This window comes from Temnothorax longispinosus, chromosome 9 (genome assembly GCF_030848805.1).
Source record: "Temnothorax longispinosus isolate EJ_2023e chromosome 9, Tlon_JGU_v1, whole genome shotgun sequence".
In the NCBI taxonomy this organism is placed as follows: Eukaryota; Metazoa; Arthropoda; class Insecta; order Hymenoptera; family Formicidae; genus Temnothorax; species Temnothorax longispinosus.
Window position 1 is genome coordinate 5,802,246 of NC_092366.1, and position 20,492 is coordinate 5,822,737.

Below are 20,492 nucleotides of genomic sequence, written 5' to 3' on the forward strand. Positions count from 1 at the left end.
CATTCGGAATAATACCCAATTACCAGCAATAAAATTACGACAATGGAATGCGGATTAATAACGGCGGTATGAATTCGACATTTGTCTGGGATCTGCAATGATAAAATCAACGAAGTTACGACGTGGCGCTTAGAACGCAAGGTAAACAGCCAACAGCAAATAAAGCAATATTGATTTTGTAGAATGTGTTGTTGTAACTGGGCAACTGGAAATGCATTTTATGCAAAACATTTCCACGGGGGAAAAAAATAGTTACAGAGGTTCTCTTGGGATTTTGCGAATATAAATTGGAAGATGAAATCGCAGTAGCGTTCTCTGGCGTGGCGTTAAAATTAAGGAAACGTCACTTACAATTAATTCTGACGCGAATTAGAAGAAATGTTTGCTCTTAAAGGCAAGTAATCTGAATCCTTAATGACTTGTGATGTCGGAATAGTCCGGATTTTTGACATATCGCTGAAAAATATTACGATCTGACAGTAATGTAGCAAAGATGGATTGCTGCTTTAACGTGTCCTACGCTAGTAATTTCTGTGCTAATAGATAAACATGTAAGACGACGTTTCCTCAAATAATTGGGCAATTTGCCGGAGGCCGATATGTAATTACATCGATGGCTCGTTACGTCCGCTGTCGGCATCTGCTTTTATAAAATTAGATAGCGCAGTGGCGTCATATAACGAGGGCTCAAACTCGTATGATATGACGCCGCTTTTATCCGCAGTCTTAAGTATGGTCTTTAGCTTACGGATGCTGCGGAGTGAAATAAAAGGTTGCCGTCGACAACTGGATTATTCTGCGGTGAAAGTGTTCCGGGAGCGGCAATTACGAAATATGCAGCGGCGAGCTTATCTTCATCGTTGGAGGGACTGGTAAGAAGTTTCCGGCAGTAGAGAGGGATCCCGAAAGGAAGGGATCCAAGAAAATGGGGCCACGACTGTCACGATCGTTGTCATTCTTGTCAAGTCACAAAAATAACAGTAAACTTGAGGCTGAGACGCGAACACATTTATTTCTCGAGAAAACGTCGTCTTCGATCTCAGCAAAATATACCGCTATAGCGGAAGTAGAACGTGACGGCAAGTCGAGTATAATTGTTTAAAATGGAGAACCGTAGAGTGATCTGGGAAACGGTCTCATAAGTAGTGGAGTAGAAAAGTTTGTGAAGCAAAAAAAAAAGATTCTTTGCTTCGGGATGAGTTATTTCTTCACAACTTCCGATGTCTCCACAACAAATTGTGTTCCTAGTAAGCGTAATGATATATCTCCATTTCTATGTTCCTGGCATTACTACAGAAACTACTTTATACATGCAAAAAGGGTCAAGACGCTATTTCGTGGCACGCGCCGTTTCCTATGGACATTTCGTAATTATTCCTTATTAACGGGCATCATTTTGTAGACAATCTTTCGATAAAACAAACCAACACCTCGTATTTAGACGGATTGAATTTATGTCCGATTGATTGCCCTCGAATTATCTTGCGTGCAAACAAATTATATCTCATGAAATTAAGCCGATTTGCCTGTAGTCAGTAATCAACGACGCTCGTCGGAAGGATTTAAATACTGTATATCTATTACGTGAGAAATAAATTTGCAATCTAGTCAGTGAGTTTCCAACGAGCGTCTATCATTAACCGTAGTTCGAGTTCGAAGTAATTCGGCCTTGAGGATAAGGGAGACGGCTTTTTCGAAGACGAATAGCAGACTCGAGCGATCGACAGGAGAACAGGGAGACTGCGCGAGGAGATAAAGCAGGATGGCGATCGAGCGAAGTGTTGAAGGGTTGGACAAGAGACGGGAGAGCGAGGCAGATCGGCCGCCGCAATAAGAGAGAAAAAGATGGAGTGAGAGAGGGAGGGAGAAGAGTGAAGATGGTGGATCTCTGAAGAAAAGACGGGGGGAAAGAAAAGGGGGCGGGGAAGACAGAGACTGAAGAAAGAGATGAACAGACGCATCAACGAAAGGAAGAGAATAGGTGAGACGAAGAAAAGTGCAGCAAAGGTGGGAGAGGAGTCAATGACTCGTGAACTTTTCGCATCGATTGCATATATTTAAAGCACGGGGTCAGAGTGAAGTGACAGCCGATACGAAATTCAATTTTGTGTGTTACATTCAACGCGTCCTAATCGAGTCGAAAAACAGGATTGTTTGCGCTTTGGGAAACAATGGGGAGCTGGACATACTGGACATAATGTCGCGACTGACCGCTTACGACATCGTCAAACGCCCGACGTCGTATATAGACGAGCAGCGTTTAACGTCGACGCGAAGTTTGCGACTCAATTTTCATAGTGGTGACGCCTACGTTCTCTCACCACTTTGTCGCGTCTTGATCGATAAATACTCGTGAATGCGAACGCTCCGCAGACAATTCAGACACACACACACACGTGTCCGTTCTGTATCTCGATTCTCGCACAATTGCGGCATTATATACCTTATTGTTTCTCGGAGCGGAACTGCGCGCTCGCGCGTTCACGGTGATTTCGACGGAAAAATTTCGACGATTTGAACAGAATCGTACAAGTATTATGCAGCGGAATGTAACGGCCGGCAGTAATTAGCCGTTCCGCTGAAATTGCATCGATTTGTTCCCAGGCCGCCGGTCACGCATTAATGAACGCGAATCGAAGGTTTAAATGTCGTAATACCACGAGAAACGCTATTGAATTTTAATTACGATTTGCTCGGTCTGAAAATCGCGATATAGTACGCTGCATTTTTAACGTGTTGAAAGTAACGCGATGCTATTCACGACGCTGCTGGCAAAACCGCTCTGTAATCTGCATATTACTTGTCGCGATATCACGATACCGTACGTCGCATTACTTTGTTGCCCCTCCTAGGATTTGCATGAAACATTAAGGATCGAAACACATCAAAGCCTTTGGACACGCACAACCGAGCTTCAACGGTTTACATTTGCGAAACCAAAAATGTGCCAACAAATGTGTGTTAGCCACGCGTTCGCACGCTCGCTTTTGACATCAAAGATTATTTGCGGAGTAAATGGCGAAGCCATTAACTCTGCTAAATGACGAAAAAAAAGTAGGAATATATAGTTTGCACATTGTCGCTACGTGCTAGCTGCACCTCTGGAATCTACCTTTTTCCTACGAACATTGAATCAAGTCGATCAGAAGACCTAGCTGTCTTACTAAGTGCTATTCCGCTCCAACTTGTCGCTAGCGTTCGTGTAATAGAGAGATATCCCGTTCGAACAAACTGGCTGATACGTAATTGAGATCAACGATGTGGAAAGACGAGGTGTGAACGGCGACAAAAGGAAACGACCGAAAAAGGAAGGAGCGAAAGATATCAGCGAGAATTCACGCGGGGATCGCGCGGTTACATTCTGCCCACAAATTACAATTTAACTGGCCTCGTACAGCGCCGATTGGCGCCTCTAAGTTCGAGAAAATAGCATGTCGTGGACGCTTTTCTCGCTTCGTAGAAAAGCTTTGCGTTCAAATGAAGGCGAGCTCCACGAATTTAGTGGAAATTACAGCCTTTTTATTGTTACGTCATGTTATAAAATGCTCGTCTATTTTGAACTTGGACTTTTGCTACACAATTTACACATTACATAAAATACAGGTGAAGTTCAGTACGGGATAATTAACAGCTCATCAAAAGAGACGTGGATTAAATTAGTTCGCGGTTAATGGTGTTTAATGTACAATTCGAAAAGTTATAAATTGCATCGCGGAAAACCAGTGGCGGGACGGTAATACGCGATTCGATACACTGGCATCTTTCCCATCGGGAATATTGTGCCGTTATTCCTACATTTTTCTTAGAACAATAGATATGTTGTGCGAATGATATTCTTGTTCGCGGACATAGTGGCGCGGCACCTCGGCCCGAAGGCGAACACGACAATGACAAATGTATGGAGCCCCATTGTGAAAACCTATTGTACACGCGCGCGACAATAATCGGCCGCGGTACACCTCGTTTTGTTCTCCACTCCGGTTTTGTGACCGCGGGGAAAATGTCGGATAGATGACATCGGCGTGTATCGCACATGTATCGCATGCACGTAGACCAGATAAAAGTCGCACCGAGCCAAGAGGCGTGTAACGTTACGTACTCGAAAGCGTTTACATTTGAATCCTCTTGCAATTGCAGTTGCATCGAGGTTTAAACCTTTCGAAAAGTTATATATCAAATGTCAAGTGCGACACACACACATAGTTAAGCCGCTTTGGATGATAAAAAAGCTTTTCTTTCGGTTTTTACTTTATCATTAAATATCGCAACTGACAATTTATACAAAGCGACAGTACAATTTAATTAAATCTACTTGCCGATGTCAGAAGTAACTTGGCTTTATGATCGGAATATAAAAGGGTTGACAGAGTGTACCCGGAATATAAAATTACCACCATGGAAACTGGAAACTGTTCGGAGAAATTGAAAAGTAAATCGTTCTCTTACCTTCGAAATGGGAAAAACGGCGCTCTCGTTTCTTCCCTTTTCCGAGAAGGAGATTTAATACCTTATCAAACCAGGTACAATCATCGCACCGAGATCCGTAGCACTCTACACACAGATACAGTTTATAGGCCGTTTTTCCGAGCTTTTTCGTTGTCGATACTTAAGAGAGGTAGATTATTTAACGGGGGAGACTACAGACGAACCAACTTTAACATTTATAATAATTGAACGTGGAAACTTTAACACGACGATTAAATAGTAATTGACAACATTCGTTTGGTCGTTAAGCATCACCTTTCCTCTCCCTTTTCGCGCCGGCTCTTACGCCTGTGTTTTCCTCTATATCATCTTCGTCAACGACATACATGTATATACACGTATACATACATATCTGTATAGATTTATAGATTTCTCTTATACGGCGATATATATCTCTCAAACTTGGAACAAACGGTAAATTTTATAATCACACTCCACACAAATTAGTATTATTATACATATATATATATATTCAGAAGAGGATTATAATATTAATAGGATCTTTTTTTTATTATTATTGATGATGACGTTATCGCGTTAGAACAACACAGACCAGTTTGTAATTTATCGAGCACTCTCACGCCCGATTTTATCCTCTCTCCACTCGATATGTCACGAGATATCACGCATTCCACGATGCCGGCCCCTGCGTGTATCCAACTGGATCTCGCAAATTCCTCTTCTCCCGTTACTCCAGTTTCGCGATTTTGCGCGACACCGCACGATCCTCTCTTCTTTTTTTCTTGCGCAACACTAGTGAAAACAGCACTGAGATTTCAAAACATTCTTTAACCCGATTCTCCTCTCGTGTGTCACGATTCTCTCGCGCACTCTCTCGCCGGAGGAATCTCTAGATGGTTACGACGGATCGTGGTATCCACTGAAAGCACAAACACGTGTCGGTCGATGTGTCGCCGTCTCGTAATTCGCTGACGCCGGAAACGACGATTGTCCCCGTCGTTTTTCGACGGCCGGCATGTGCACGCATCTTCACTCTCGGCTTTATCGCCGGCCTGACGCCGAGCTTAGGAAGGAAGCTCGTTGTCGCCGCTCGTGATCGCGTGCGAAACGTTAAGCGGCAACGTGCCACGAGAAGGGTAAGATGGATAGGTTTACGGTTTACGGGATTCGATTTTCTCTTTCGCGCAATATTTTACTTTTGAGCACGGAACTTGAGATCTATGAGTACACAGTTTGTTCCAAAGAGATGTTAATAGACAAATGAGCCTGTTGGAGCGATTTAATATTTCAAGCTGAGTTCGCTTTGTTCTGATAACCTACGAGAAATGTTTCGCGTGTAAATTCATCATCATGAACTCGTAACTTCCGTTACGAGGGGCGAGCATTGAATCTCGCATAATCAAGAAAGTTCCGAGAATTATTTTATTACTTCGTCCATTCGATCGTGGAAGTTACAGGATTAGCAAATTTGCATTTCACTTCATTTTGAGAGAGACTTACGACCAAGTTCGCGTTTGTAACTTGATAGTTTACGTTATTACAAACAGGCTTCAAGAAGAGAAGATAACAGTGTCCCTTGAACCGGAAAACTAACTTCTTCGAAATAAATAACTAGATTCTGGTCTTTCTCTGTTGGCTGTTTCTTCGTAATTGTTATGTTAATTCCGGAGTAATTAACTGCAATCGCAGCATGGGAATAAAAATGTTAGTGGCTAGTAATCTCTATTTAGCTAAGATTTACAGTCTCCTTTCTTTTTATACTTCGCCAATAAAGTGAGCATTCCATTTTATATTCCAGCCCTATCTGGCGGCTATACAAAGTCTATGGAAAGTTCATTGACGGGTGTAGTATTCATTCTATGTATATTGCTTTTTACGCTATTTCAGAAAAATACACATCAAAGAACCTGTTACGTTAAAAATAAATAACGCATCATGAATTAAACAGCGCATAATAGCGTATTGATTAGGAAAACATTTATTCAAGTAGTATTACTCTATTATGTGACGCGACTACGCCGATACTAGATTTCCACGAAACTTTTCGCATTTTACATATATACACAAGTGTTTTAATTACAAAAATTATCGATTTACCAATTCGCTCTATATTTTGTACCGAAGCTTTGAGGATTTATTATTTTCATCCGCGATATCAATTTCCGAAACGTAAAACCGTACAGTTTTATTATGTTTGATTAGCAAGCCAGCCGGAAGCTAGTTTGATTATAAAGGCTGTATATCGCGTAAATATATAGTCCCGTTACAACAAGGGATTCTCGTGGCACGCCGAAATTGCCTTGCTGGGCTTTATTTTGCGCAAACTGTGCGAATCTGGGAAGCCTATCGTCTGTTTGTCTAACGTATCGATCCTTGCCGGTATAATCGGCCAATATTTTTCCGATAAAGTAGAATACATATATCTATACCTTTATTGTTTTTCTCTGCTTAGATTGGAATTTTGAATACCAATTATGGAAAATTTCCAGTCGATATAGAGTATCAGAAATTATTTGTAAATTAATGTATCCTGTGAACTATTAATAAATATTATATTTATGCGCCAATCAATACCGAATCGCTTTAAAAGTTTTTGTTCAAAAATTCAATTCGCGCGAGTTGCAGGTATATCGAATTTCAATCTTCCAACTTTAATTATTAATCAAACGCTAATCGATTTCGGCATGTATATCACCGAGTCATAAGCTGGTCAGCGAGTTACTTTATTTTCCTGTTCCTTTACATTGGAAAGAAGGAAATAATCCGAGAAGAAGAATGCGCGCACGTATCGTTCGCGCACTCACGAATTTCCACGCGAAAGAGTTTTCACGCCTGTCCGCGAGTTCTCACGCGAGTTTCCGAGACGGAACGAGCGTTCGTTTTTACGCGAACGAGGCCCTCACGCGAGAACACGCCGCCGCGTGGAGTACACGCCGCTCACTCCCGGGGTGTCTTTTCGATCAGCCACACGCTATCCCGCAGTGCGAAAAACCCTTTTTTCTCCCCCGTACGTTGGGACGCACGCACGCGCGCGCACGCACCGTCGACGAAGACGACGCATCGCCGTCGGAGTTCACGCGCACGGGGAGAGCTTCCTCCACGCCTTAAAATCCTGAGAGCGTCGGGCGTACTGGAGCCGAGAGGAGTCGATCACGCGAGAGAGAGAGAGAGAGGCCGTTCACTCCGCGCCTTCGCCGGACTGTCGTTCACGCGAGTAGTAGCGTCGCTCGGGCTGCCGGCGACGGCGGGACGCCACTCGACGGCGACGACGACGCCGGCACTTCCTCGCTACCATTATCCACACCTCGTTCCACTGAGGTCCCTCACGGGGAGGAGAGCCGGGCGCGCGCGTCTCGTGCCGTATATTTAGGGGAAAAAACACGGCGCGCGGGTCGCCGAGGGTCGTCCGTGCGAGAGCGAGGTGAGGCGAGCGCAAGGTGAGGCGAAACGAGGCGAGGCGACGTGACGCGACGCGACGCGACGCGACGCAACGCAAGTAGAAATGGATCGACGAGGGCGGCCGCCTTCAACGGGTCTAACGCGCGCAGCGGGAAGGCCGTGTAGGCCGTGTTAAGCACGGCACTCGCTACTGCCGGCTGGTACAACGTGTACCTCCGCTACTAACCTAGCGTGCCCGTCCTCTCGCGTCGCTTCGCCTCGCTTACGCCGTGACTCCTTCCCACCACTCCCGTGTGCAACCCCCGCGGACCCTCTCGCCTAAGCTACCTGGCCAAACCCACCCTCCCCGCGCCCCCGTACTCTCCATACTACAGCGCCGATCAACCCCTAGGGCGCACGAACCACCACCCTTGCCGGCCGAGACGCCACTGCGCATGGCGCAGTGCTGTGTTTTTCCCGCAGAACGCCCGAACGAAAAAGGATTTTCTTCTGCCAACGTTAGATTTATCTTTTCCTTTTTATCTTTTTAAACACATATCTTGACGTTATCCTTAAACTGATAAATTTATTTATGTACGTGTAACGGGGGATGATTTATGATGAAGGAGGGACATCACAAACAAAAACATTGACAAACCCCCCTCCCCCCCAATTATAATTTGTAATTTTCTTGCACAATTATTCTGCTGACTTTTGCTTTGTATGTATTTTTCTTACTTGTTTATGTCTATTTTTTTTTAAATATACAATGCTAGAGGCGTCTCTACAGCCGTGAGAAATCTACCATCTCAGAAATTCACGGTGGTACATCAAGAACGTTAAAGCGGAGAGCTATGCATTCAAGCTCGTAGAATTTTCATGATTCCGCCATGTATCGCGTATGATGAATAAGTATTGCGCTGGATGAAAGGAAACTTCGTTCTTACTGCTCAAAACGAAAAAGACCGCGCAGACGAATAGCGTTATCAAAACCAGATCACGATGCATTGCGTCGTTAGCGTGCCGCGACGGCGATATATCGATCGAGACGGTGCGCAAAATTGCGTGGCGATTCCGCATTCGCGCGGCGATTTGCGAGAGATAAAATTCGAGTTGTATGAGACGAGAACACGAAGGGCAGGAGGGTGCGAAAGTCTACCTTTCTAGCCACGCGACTTATCTCTCGTTCCCGCTTATTCGCATATTTTTTTTTTTATCACCCAAAGATGCGATCTCTGGAGAAATTACATTTCTCGCGTGTGCGAGCGAGTAAACGGAAACGACGACGGTACGTTCGCCGAAAGGAAGCGCAAGGTACGATGACACGCACGGCGCCGCCACGCGGCGATATTCAACCAGTGGCGGAATGGTGGATGTTGACCTACGAGCCAGCCAGCCAGCCAGCCAGCCAGCCAGCTAGCTAGCCAGCCAGGCAACCCGAATGAATCCTGGTGACTCGGTGACCGATCTGGCCGAACCCGCCGGCAAGGCCGGAGGCTGCCGTTTGAGCTCTGGCGCCCCTGGGGAGACCTAGGTGGATTTGATGGTGCGTCGGGCGGAAGAACCGAACGGCGGAGTACCGGACGATGCACGAGGGACGGTCGTATTTGCACGCCGAGAGGAAGAAGAAGAAGAAAACGGGAAACGAGAAGAGGAACAAGGGGGAAACAGAGAGAAAGAGGGGAAAAGGCAGAAAGGAAAGGTCGTGATGGTCGGAGAGAGATGGCACACACGGTAGAAGCCACCACGTCGTATACCAACGCCACTTCATATTGATTTTCCGGAAGAGGGGAGGGTGGAGGAAAGGGGGCTGGAATAGTGGAGGAGAGAGTAAGCGCGAGACAGAGAGACGGGCGAGAGAAGGTAGAAGAGCGTCCAAGGTGGAGAGACGGAGAGAGAGGAGCCGAGGAGTAAGAAGGAACGGAGCGAACGGTTCTTCGTCGTTAACCACCGTGGCTAACCCCTAAGGTTGAGTCCGGGGAAAATGGCGGGCCGGGCCGGGCCGAGCGTCGGTACGGCATAAAATACGTATGCGCTTTACCGAGGAGGCACTGCACGCGCACAACTGAGGATAAAACCCAGAAACGAGTGCAAGTCTATCGCGAATGACGGCAAAACTGTGTACAATTAGAAGGATTTGCTTTAATGCAAATTTAGACCACAGCAACAGTACGATAGATCTAATGTTTACATCGAGATCTTACATGATTTATTTTTCTGAAAAATAATCTTACGCTATTAAGTGGCAACGTATATAGAGATAAACATTATAGATGGATGTATCTTAATATTTTATACAACTTATTAATCCTTTGATTTTTGCAGAATTAAAAATTGCAAATTAAAAATTAAATTATAAATTACAGGTTTTCTTTATTTTAAACTTGCACAAATCTAATTTATAAATTTAATTAATTTTTTTTATTCAGGCAAATGTTTGCGCAATTTTTCAAATCAACAAGACAATGCGTTTTGTGTTAATCGAAATCGAATCGAAAAAAGGTGAAACATGTTGCTATTTTATCGCTTCAATTTATCCCTGTCTTCCAGTCCGTATGTGTACATCAATTATGTGAGTCTACTAGTCTAGTAATGAAAGCCAATGTGGACGGAGATCAAATAAAAATAAACATTTACTTTTTCTGATACAGTATACATATATCATTTCTAGACCGATATGTATGGGATGATGCGATTATATCATATGAATATAATGCGATGTATGAATATAATGCAAAAAACGGATAATGCAGCTTCTTACTAAGTTTCATCACTTCTTAAAACGTATTAAAAACGCAAATTGAAAGCAATTCGCATATTGAAAAGAAATGCAAAATTTTCCTAATTTTCCTAAATTCTCACTTTATCGTTATTTGGTTTTATCAATTCGTACGCGACAAAAGCGATACGGTATTATGAATTTCCAGCAGCAGAGATGTCAACTGCTTCGGCATGTCACTACCATTTGTATGTAACTCTAATCCAAAGACACGTATTAATCCGGTCGTTCATAATAGTTAGGAGCTACTTTGTCCTGACATAATGGGAAGCTTGTTAACCAATCCCACGGTCGCACATGCGTGCTATTATGGATCGTTATCAAAATTAAACGATTATCTCATTCCCATGTGCGAACCGTAATCATCTTTTGTCGAACAAATCAGTTCTCGCCCCTTCAGAATGATTAAAACCGTGCGATAACATTTGTTATAAATACTCAGATGGTGCGTACTATCTAACCCGGAAACCACTCCTCATTTCATTACACTAATGATTATTATCATTAGTTTTTTGTGTTAAGTAAGCAAAAGAAAGGGTACACACACACACGTGCGCGCACGCGCATATATATATATATATATATATATATATATACTAATTATATATATACATATATACATATATCCAGTCTACTTCGTTCCAGTTGTACAGTCCTTTAATTACAGAAAGTTTGAAAATTTAGACATGGGATCTATGTCTATGCTCGAGCCATTTTACTCTCCTCTGGCAGAACAGATTTCTTATTCTTTTCACGTCGCGGTACATGACCTTCTCCTAACTCTGACAGGATTAAAACATTCTTATTTTGTTACGTAGATGCAAAACGTAGAATGATATATATATAATTATATATATTATTCTTCTAAAACATTCTTATTTTGCTACGTTTTGCATCTACGTAACATAAGAATGTTTTAATCCTGTCAGAGTTAGGAGAAGGTCATGTACCGCGACGTGAAAAGAATAAGAAATCTGTTCTGCCAGAGGAGAGTAAAATGGCTCGAGCATAGACATAGATCCCATGTCTAAACTTCCAAACTTTCTGTAATTAAAAGACTGTACAACTGGAACGAAGTAGACTGCATATATGTGGCATCCAGTAGTAAAAATCGACGTTTAACACGCCGTTTTATTATAGCTGTATTTTGTGTTATGTGTTAAAAGTATTGAGAAGACACTTACGACACTTCGCGACAATTTACAAACGAACTGACAATGCAATCGCGCAGCGTATCAATCTCACGTGACATTAAATATTTAAATTTGTCCAAGTTTAAACCACTCCTTCGTAAGTATCGATCGACCGAGAAAACCAGATTGAAGCTTGCGCACGTGTAAAGAACATTTTTACACGTAGTGATGAAATAATTTACCGTAACCATACGCTGTTCAAAAATTATCTCTCTGACAATTACAAAGTCGCAATTAATTTTCCCAGCACGAGTTACAAGTATTGAGATAACGGATGACATAACCCATTACGCTTATAGCCCGATGCTGTGCGATTGCAATTTTTCTGCAGGATGCAGAAATTTTTCATGCAACCTAGGAAATATAGAACTCAAGATGGAAATGTGTTTATCCATAAAATTAAAGAATAATATTTTCAGGTAAACTCATCCCACGTTGGAAAATTTTTGTATATTTTCCGAAAACGTTACCGAGATCGTAGAATTTTCTGATACAGACGCAAATCGAACTTGTCGTAGTTAATTAATTGTTCGCCGACAAAGCAATCAATGAAGCTGAGTAGCCAGGTTATGAAGCCGAGAGCACGCCAATAGCCACTTGTTGTGGGACCGCTATTACTTAGGCATCCGAAATGATTACCTATTTTCACGAAAGATGGATAATCAATCACGTCCGTGGGTTCGAGAAGGTCGTTTCACGAGAGGGCAACGTTTTACTTTGTCAAAGCCAGTCATCGATTTTTGCCTGAATCTGTGCGGTCGTTTCTGCTTTATCGTATCATCGCCGTTGGTTCCACGTTGGTTTAGTCGGTCAAACAGCCATGAGCGTTTATTTTCTACAATTGGGTTATTATGCGATCTATTTAGCTTGTCAAACTACATCATCGAGATACACCGCTAGGAATAATATAACCGAGATAGGAATAATTCGTATCGTGAGCGCGCAATTTCTTCGGAATCTCCTCAGGCACTTCTACGAGTGCGCGTCTGTGTCACAATTTCAGACAATAAAAGGAAAAGTATAAGCTTGGAGTTTGGCTTAGCGGATAAGCATCAAGCTCGAGTACAGAAGTCTCGACGTCTTCGTTGGTGCGTGCAAACAAAATTTGAATATCAGTTATGGGATGGAAAGTCGGTCAGCCCGAGATTTGTGAAGCGAATGAGAAGTATGGAGGAGAACCGGGTAAAAAGAAAGCACGATAAAATAGAGAGAAAGAGAGAAAGCTGCACTTGATTCCGGTTTGGCGGAAAGCCGGAAGTGCAGTGTAACAACGCGAAGTAACCTAGGTTGCTCCGTAGCTAAGTCGAAGAATAATTTACAAAAGCAGAAGAAATTAACCGTCCTGAAAATGAAACAAGCAGGCGCAAGTTCCGGCAATATCTTTTTCTCTCTCTCTTTCTCTCCCTCTCTCGCGATCTTCGAGTAAAAATTTCTAAAAGCTCTAGAAAAAAAACACTAATCTATACACTTTTTTTTCGCCTCCTATTCTATCTTTCATCTTGGCCTTGTGTAATCTCGAATGCTAAACTTACATATTTTATGTAAAAGCTGCCGATATGATGGCGAACAGGCGCTCGGTTATTTGCATTTGCTTACCGATATATGTATGTAAATTTAATTTATGATCATGAAAGTTATTTTGGTCGATTTTAGGTTCCACGTGCGCTTGCTTTTATCCAGCAAACATTGCAGAAAGGGAACAAAGACAGTGTGTAAATATGCTGTGCGTATTTTCATACAGAAAAAACCGACACAAGACACCAGGAAGTACATGATGAATGGGCTCGGCCAAAAATACTATACGCTCATTCAAATGTCATTCGCAGTTCGCGAACTCGAAAGAGGTTTGTTGCCCGTAACAGAGTCGTAAGTTAGATGTTCTCGCTTCCGACCGATATGACAACTGTCTCCCTTATTTCCCAGTCTGCCGGCAACGACGAGTCAGCATTTTCGGTTGTGATCGATCGGACGCCCCTTCAATTACTTAGCAGACGAAATAGCCGAGTTGTATGCTTGGAAAACGGCCAAGAGGTCAAAACGCAACAAGCTTGCCCGATCATTTGATTCGAGCCAGCCGTTCAGTTCCGTGTTTATTCGAGAACCATGGAGCGATAAATAAATTGAACGGGACAAAAAGAGGGAGAGAGAGACTTTACAGCGCATCTTACAAATGTGACAAAAGAAACTAAGACATTGCTCGACGAGAATCCAATTCGGTCGCTTCGAGTAAGCGCGCGGGAAACTCTGTTGGATACAGGGATTAGAATTTGGGGTGACACGCGGCGAGGAGTGGATTTTCGAAAGTTCGGGACCTACAGTGGAAAGCACTTAAAAGCATACGAAATTGGCGCGACTCGTCGGGAAAGCGAGACACGTCCGTGAGAAGCTCCGAGACGGGCCGGAGAGACGAGAGACTCAATAAAAAAAAAGGCGGAAAAGGAAGTCAAGGAGCAAGGCGAGATGTGCGAAATGTGAAAGACAAGTGTCGACCGCTCTGTGTTATTTCCGGCAAGGCACGAGTCTTAGAGCGTGCTGTTAGAGAAAATCTCGCCGTCCCACTTTCAAAGAGCGTTTCGCGTCAGCTGCTCTTTTTACTTTCCCGTTCTTCAGACTCCACGCTCGTCCGCACTCCGTTGTTCATCGTACGAGGATTCGACGACGCCGTCAGTCCGAAATCCCCCGGCAGGCAGGCGCGTACACGAGAACACCTGTTCTCGATTAGAGAATTTGTCTCGAAGTGCGCGAGGGCTTGTTCTGCTGTCCGGAGCAGCGAACCCCTAATGATAATTAATGAGATCTCGGAGAGTAAAAGGGCTGAGCGTTCGCGATATCATTTATTATGAGACGAACGGCTCGATGAACAATTCGAAGCTCAAGGAATTTACATTCGACGAAGATACGCTTTCTTCGCGAAACAAAAAGAAATCGTTATGAAACGGCGGAAAATATTAAAGGAGCAGTAATTGCCACTTTAATTTCCGCAGGGTGTTTCATTAATATTAATAAACGCGCCAACACTCATATATACACACATACTCCTCTCTCTATACATATATATATACCTACACATACATATTTCCTGAGGTGGAATGAAGAAGAAATTGTGCCGTAGATGAAGCGAGAAAGGAACGGCGATAGTAAAAACGTAAGGACGTCGAATTAACCGGGCGAGCGCATGCTCGGCTCGACGAAAATCATTAATTAAGCGAGAACTAAATGCATGAGGAACAAGCCCCCTGTCATAACTTCCGCGTGACCTCGTAAATCACAACGAGGGTTTCTCGTACGGCTTCTTTTGCTCGCCCGCTGAACGGACGATGTTGCGACGCGATGCACCGTGTTGTTCAAGACGCGAGAGCTTCATTCGAAGCAAAGCGAGTGCGGACCGAATGTATTCGCGAAGGAATGAACTTCAACAGAGAAGCAGAAAGATCATTGACCGGGATTGTGGAAAATAAATCGCGCTGCAAAAAGATTTATCGATTATATTACAGATTATTCCTCGTTGCGGGTCACCCGAATGGACGATGAGCGAAATCGTAACTATCGTTTCATTAGCCGCGCTGAAAATAAAATCTAAACGATCTTAATGATTTTCGATGACCTCATTCGCGGTCGCGAACGAAAGTAGAATTTCTTCTCCTAGCTCGAGCAGGATATCGAGCATTATAATTTTGTTGAAATATAGCAGTATGATTTCGGAACGAGATCTATACAGATTTTCGCCTCCCATCTCTCCGTCGCGTCGCCAGATGATACTATTTCTGCGGAGGATCGAAGCTCGGAGGTCCAAGAGGTCCGAGACCGTTGCGAGAACTTCGGCGGTATGATGCTTTTAGCCCGTCCCATCGGACGAGTTATATTCAGTTTCGTTCCAATAACGTGCATACAGAAGTATCTCGACGTGCGAGAGGACGGAAAGGCAATAACAAGAATAGCCCACCGTCGGTCGATAATTTCGTCGGCGATCGACGAGATGCGGAGCCTGTGGAGATGCGTTGTTCATGCGAGAATTCCAATTAGACAATTCTGGTCGAGCGATCTCTGCGGGTACTCGAGCGCTACCCTTGCCTCGGGAACAATCGGCCCTCCGGTCTTAGAAATCATTTACATAAGGCCGAGATCAGTTTGAAACACGTCACGTTAACCGATGATGTTAACTGACGACGGTCCGCGCGTTCTGCCGATTACTTCGAAACAAGCGAATTGTATGAGTTCGGTTAATCGCTCCGTTCCAGTTCGATCGGTCGATTGTCTGGCGAAGCACCGTCTTTGTCCGATGCTTACGTGGTAGTTCTCGTAACGGCAATTCGAGGTTATCGATGAACTCTTTAATGGTTAGCAATAAAACGAACGACTGAGGCTACGTAATGTCGCTCGATAAATACATCTCATAGATCGTTCTCTCTCTCTCTCTCCATTTAGATCTCATTTATATCACGACATTTTACCTCTTTTTAATCAGTCTCATTAATACGATAAGAATAAGGTTTCATCACGCGATCATTAACCTTCTTAAATAAGTAAATTTATCAAATACAAGATAAAATCTGTAAAATTTATAATACCCGCGCACATAAAGCGAATTGTGTCGTGCGATTTAATAATTCTAAACAACGATTTCCCAAGAGAAAGTGAGAGAGACACTTGCGAGACAACGTATCAGTTCGTTCCTCATCGACGGTCCTTAATCTTCGCGTATGACTCCAAGGGAGCCATTGCCGCGAAAGTATTCATTCGTCGACTTTATGGACACACGTTGGCAGATCGTAAGGTGTCGCCTTCTCTTTTATATTGCAACGCGGCGGAAACTATTGGTTCTGGTATAGTAACGGCGGCACTGCCTCGAGCTTTCCTTCCTTCCTTCCTTCCTTATATCGAAGGCAAGCTTCACAAAGCACGGAAGCCGCATGAGGTGTTTACGGGCAGCAAAGCCCGGCTTCCTCGTTTAGTTTCGAAGCATTCGGGCGTGCTGCTCGCTCCTCAATTCGACGAGAATTTTGCGGCATGTACCGCACTGTCGCCTTTTCAATGCCATCGACTTCTTATTGCGAACGCTCATCTGCCCCAATGTCGAGGCATTCACGAAAATCACCGCGGGCGACCCTACCTTGATTGCTAACGTCAACCTTCACGCCTCACGTTTCGTGCGTTCCACATAATCGCATCGCGACGATAAAAAATTACGCCATTTCTCGATGGACGACCCTCGACGACAAAAGAGAGAAAACACCACGAGATCCCCGGCCAAATGACCTGACAAATTATCATGAAGAAGATGAATTTGGGGCGTTTGAGATAATGTCTTCGGGTATTTCTTAAGATAAATTGAAAGTATATATAGGCACAAGCCTGGGTTTGCGTCAAATTTACTTCGTAGGCTCGACAAATCGATCGGGTAATAACTCTAACGCGATGTGAGCGGAGCAAACTCGTATTCGGTTTGCATCGAGTGTACTCTAACAGAATTTACGCGTGTAGAGAGAATCCGATATGTGCACTTGCCGTAATGTGTCTTTGATCAAATTGCACGAGACAAATCAGCAGGATCCATGCGTTTCGCCGAATGAGCGACATAGTTAGTGGTATTGCGAGGCAAGTCTCTGATTTCCCGAACACGGATAATTTCCCAGATGAGCTTCCCCAAGATACGCTTGACCTCGTTTTAAGGCCGGATATAAAAACCATTCTGCAAACCGCCACCGCAAAACCGATATTGCAATTCGATTTTGCTACCTTTCTTTTTTTAACAGATTTCCATTACTTAAATAGGTAAAAAAAAATGTCAAAAATATTAATTTTAAAATATTAAAAATATTATTTAAGATATTTAATTCTAAATTTTAATTCTAATTTTTCTTCATTTCAGGCGCATTTGCGCACATTTAGCAAAAGCATTTCTGAATATCTCGGATTTTTTTTTTTATATTTGTGTGTCTATGTCTATGTACTGTCTTCCGTGTTATTATATATCCGTGTTTCCTTTCTTCTCGCAATATAAAAGGATGGATATATATCAGGGACACTCACTCGTGACGAGTATACAAAAGGTGGAGGCAACCCTCAAAGTAACGCGAAGAAAATGCGGATTTTATCGGTCTCGGTCGACGTGCTACCCTCCGAATGTATCAAATTTCGAAACTATTTAAGCGAACCGTCGTATACGATGGTCATACGACACTGTTAACCCCTTTCAGAACTGCGAGCACTTTAGGACCAAACTATCGATGATCCCTTTCAATGTGTCCGTCAATATTTTCTTAGTTTATCTCCCTCTTTCATTTGCCCAGATCGCCGATTCGTTCCGAAATCGATAAACCGATATTAAATCGCAGTTTTATTCTGTAATCAATGTTCAGCACTTCTCACAATTAAAGTCGAGCTTTCAAAAGGTAACCAATCGCGCTGTCGGAAAACTGACAGAACAGACACGGAGTTATAAAAATCCAGCGCGAATCATTCCGGCACGTGAGATCATAAATATTCCAACAATTTCCAACGATTTTAAAACTGTAAAATCGTTACGATTCTCATAGCGAACGCTGTATTACTAGCGATAAAAAGAAAAGCTTGAAACGATAAAAGTAAATATCAGGCATATTGCGCCACGTCTCATGAATATTTAATCGCTGGCCTTGCTTCGTTTGACGCGCATACACTCACGTCTCTGCATTCACACATTTCCTCTGTGCACTCTCGACCGATATATTCTAATGCCTGTGGCTGGTCGTCAAGCTTTACACACGCTTAAACGCTGATTGTTCCGATCGTAATCGCAGACGGTGATTGGAGTGCATTTCTAGGATTTCAATGAGTATAACGGAAGGAAGATGTGTGGCAATAATGGTAAAAGTAAGTCTTTTTTTTTCTTATTACACTCAACATAACGCTCGGATCGATTCAATAAAAACAGCTTATGAATTTTTGCTGTAACAATCCTATAATTACCTTATAATTATCCTATAAATTCTTTTATAAAAATATCGTACGCAGAGGAAGTCAAGCTTTGCTTTGTATCATTAACTGATACTTTGAATGATAATCAGGGGCAGTTTTTAGCAACATTCACGCACAATTGTATCTTCTTTATTCCCATTTATTGGGAATTTTCGATGGCAAACGTGGTTTATTTGCCGTTGTAATAACATACATTTAATAATGATTAATGGCAGAGCATTGTGCGAAAATAGGACTCACCTGTCGCAATCAGCAATGTCGCATGTCGCATCAATACAATTATTGGGGCGATTGACAAAATTGTAATACTCACCTGTAACAAAAAGAAGAATATTGTGTTAATATATTACTATTCTAATTGTATAATAATTATATATTTATTTATTTATTCAATAATGGTATTATTACGAATTTTATTTGTGCTAAACTTTAGAAAAATCAGATTTTATGCAGTTTAAATGAAATGCGATAAGGTAGATGTTAGAAATGGAAAGAAGATCAACCAAGATGGCCAGGAAGAAATCTCATTAACGAATAATATGACCCGAGATCTTCGCACAAAAACACAATATGAAAGAGACTCGTTACTCGGATGTTTAGAAAAGAGAATGGTGACGGAGCCATTACTGTTAGCAATTAACCGTATTTGAACATGCAGTCGTGTGTGCAACAAAATCCTGTTGAACGACGAGTAAAAGAGAGAGAGAGAGAGGGGGGGAGGGAGAGAAGCAGCCATTTTAATTATATCGTTGGTGTTCATGAATAAACATGAATTCTGGATCTGACGTTCAAAATGTCTGCGATATTCCGTGGCAAAACGGCGATCTCTTCCGAGCTGAAGAACAATGAGGAAGAAGGCCGGATAATCTTCGTTGCGCAAATAAAGCTACCCGAGATATACTAAATTTCTATGCAGCCCAGATTGAAATTGCGCGATAGTGTGCAAATGAAGATCACCTAAGCCCAAAAATCATTTAGATCATTTAGGAATTTAATAAAGCTACGGCATCAGCTTAAGATCGTATATATATTAAAATATATATGTATTGATCCATATATAAATTGCATAAATTGATTTATTCTTTCAAAATAAGTTTACTCATTAAATTTATTATTTCAAAGCTACCACAATACAAATGGAAAATGTATTAGTGCGTTCTTACAACTTTTCTATCATACAACAGCAGTCAGCACTCTCATAAATTACGAGTTATCTTTATAAACAAATTTAAAACAACAATTGCTCTGTTGCTTGTAAAACAGAAATCCATATTGCCATCTTCATTTTCATGATGAAAAAAACAGCCGACGCATCTTCGTCCTCAATGCCACTTTATTTTTTTATTTGTATTTTGCTTTGTACAAAGTGCACAGTGCGTGATTAAAACCTTCCCTAATGTTAATTTCAGGGGTTGTGAATAAATACGACCATTGAATGTTAATTGCATACGTATACTTTTGTTTCTCGTAAGCATTAATTGTAAATAATTACAATTAGAGAGAGTATTTACTTGTAAATGTATTCAAATAGTATTCTATTCTATCTAGAGGATAACAATAATAGTATTATATATCATTTATCATACGTATATTCATATCCTTTTAATTAAAATAGAAATATTTATAATTTTGACTAAATGTCAACTGAATAATTCTCGTGCAATTTCCAATATAAAGGTACAATATTTTACAAGCTCGTTTCGCTAGGACGAATGTACATTGGAAACATTATTATCATA

At 42.3% G+C, this 20,492-nt stretch overlaps 2 protein-coding genes across 9 annotated transcripts in view; both read right to left on the reverse strand.

Annotated features, from left to right (window-relative positions):
• Nucleotides 1-8,051, reverse strand: part of Unc-13 (unc-13) — a 92,398-nt gene extending 84,347 nt beyond the window's left edge. For 5 of the 8 annotated variants that reach the window (XM_071787427.1, XM_071787431.1, XM_071787430.1 and 2 more), the window contains exons 1-2: nt 7,169-8,051; nt 4,447-5,365 (exon numbers count right to left, since the gene is read on the reverse strand). The gene's annotated coding sequence lies outside the window, so the exon portion shown is untranslated. The remainder of the gene's footprint in view (nt 1-4,446; nt 5,366-7,168) is intronic. The other 3 variants (XM_071787429.1, XM_071787423.1, XM_071787424.1) reach the window with 2 other exon arrangements.
• Nucleotides 8,052-18,637: 10,586 nt separating this feature from the next.
• Nucleotides 18,638-20,492, reverse strand: part of LOC139818629 (uncharacterized) — a 51,963-nt gene continuing 50,108 nt past the window's right edge. The window contains exon 16 of the mRNA XM_071787432.1: nt 18,638-19,066. Coding sequence (XP_071643533.1) covers nt 18,959-19,066 — 108 coding nt within the window. The 3' untranslated portion in view covers nt 18,638-18,958. The remainder of the gene's footprint in view (nt 19,067-20,492) is intronic.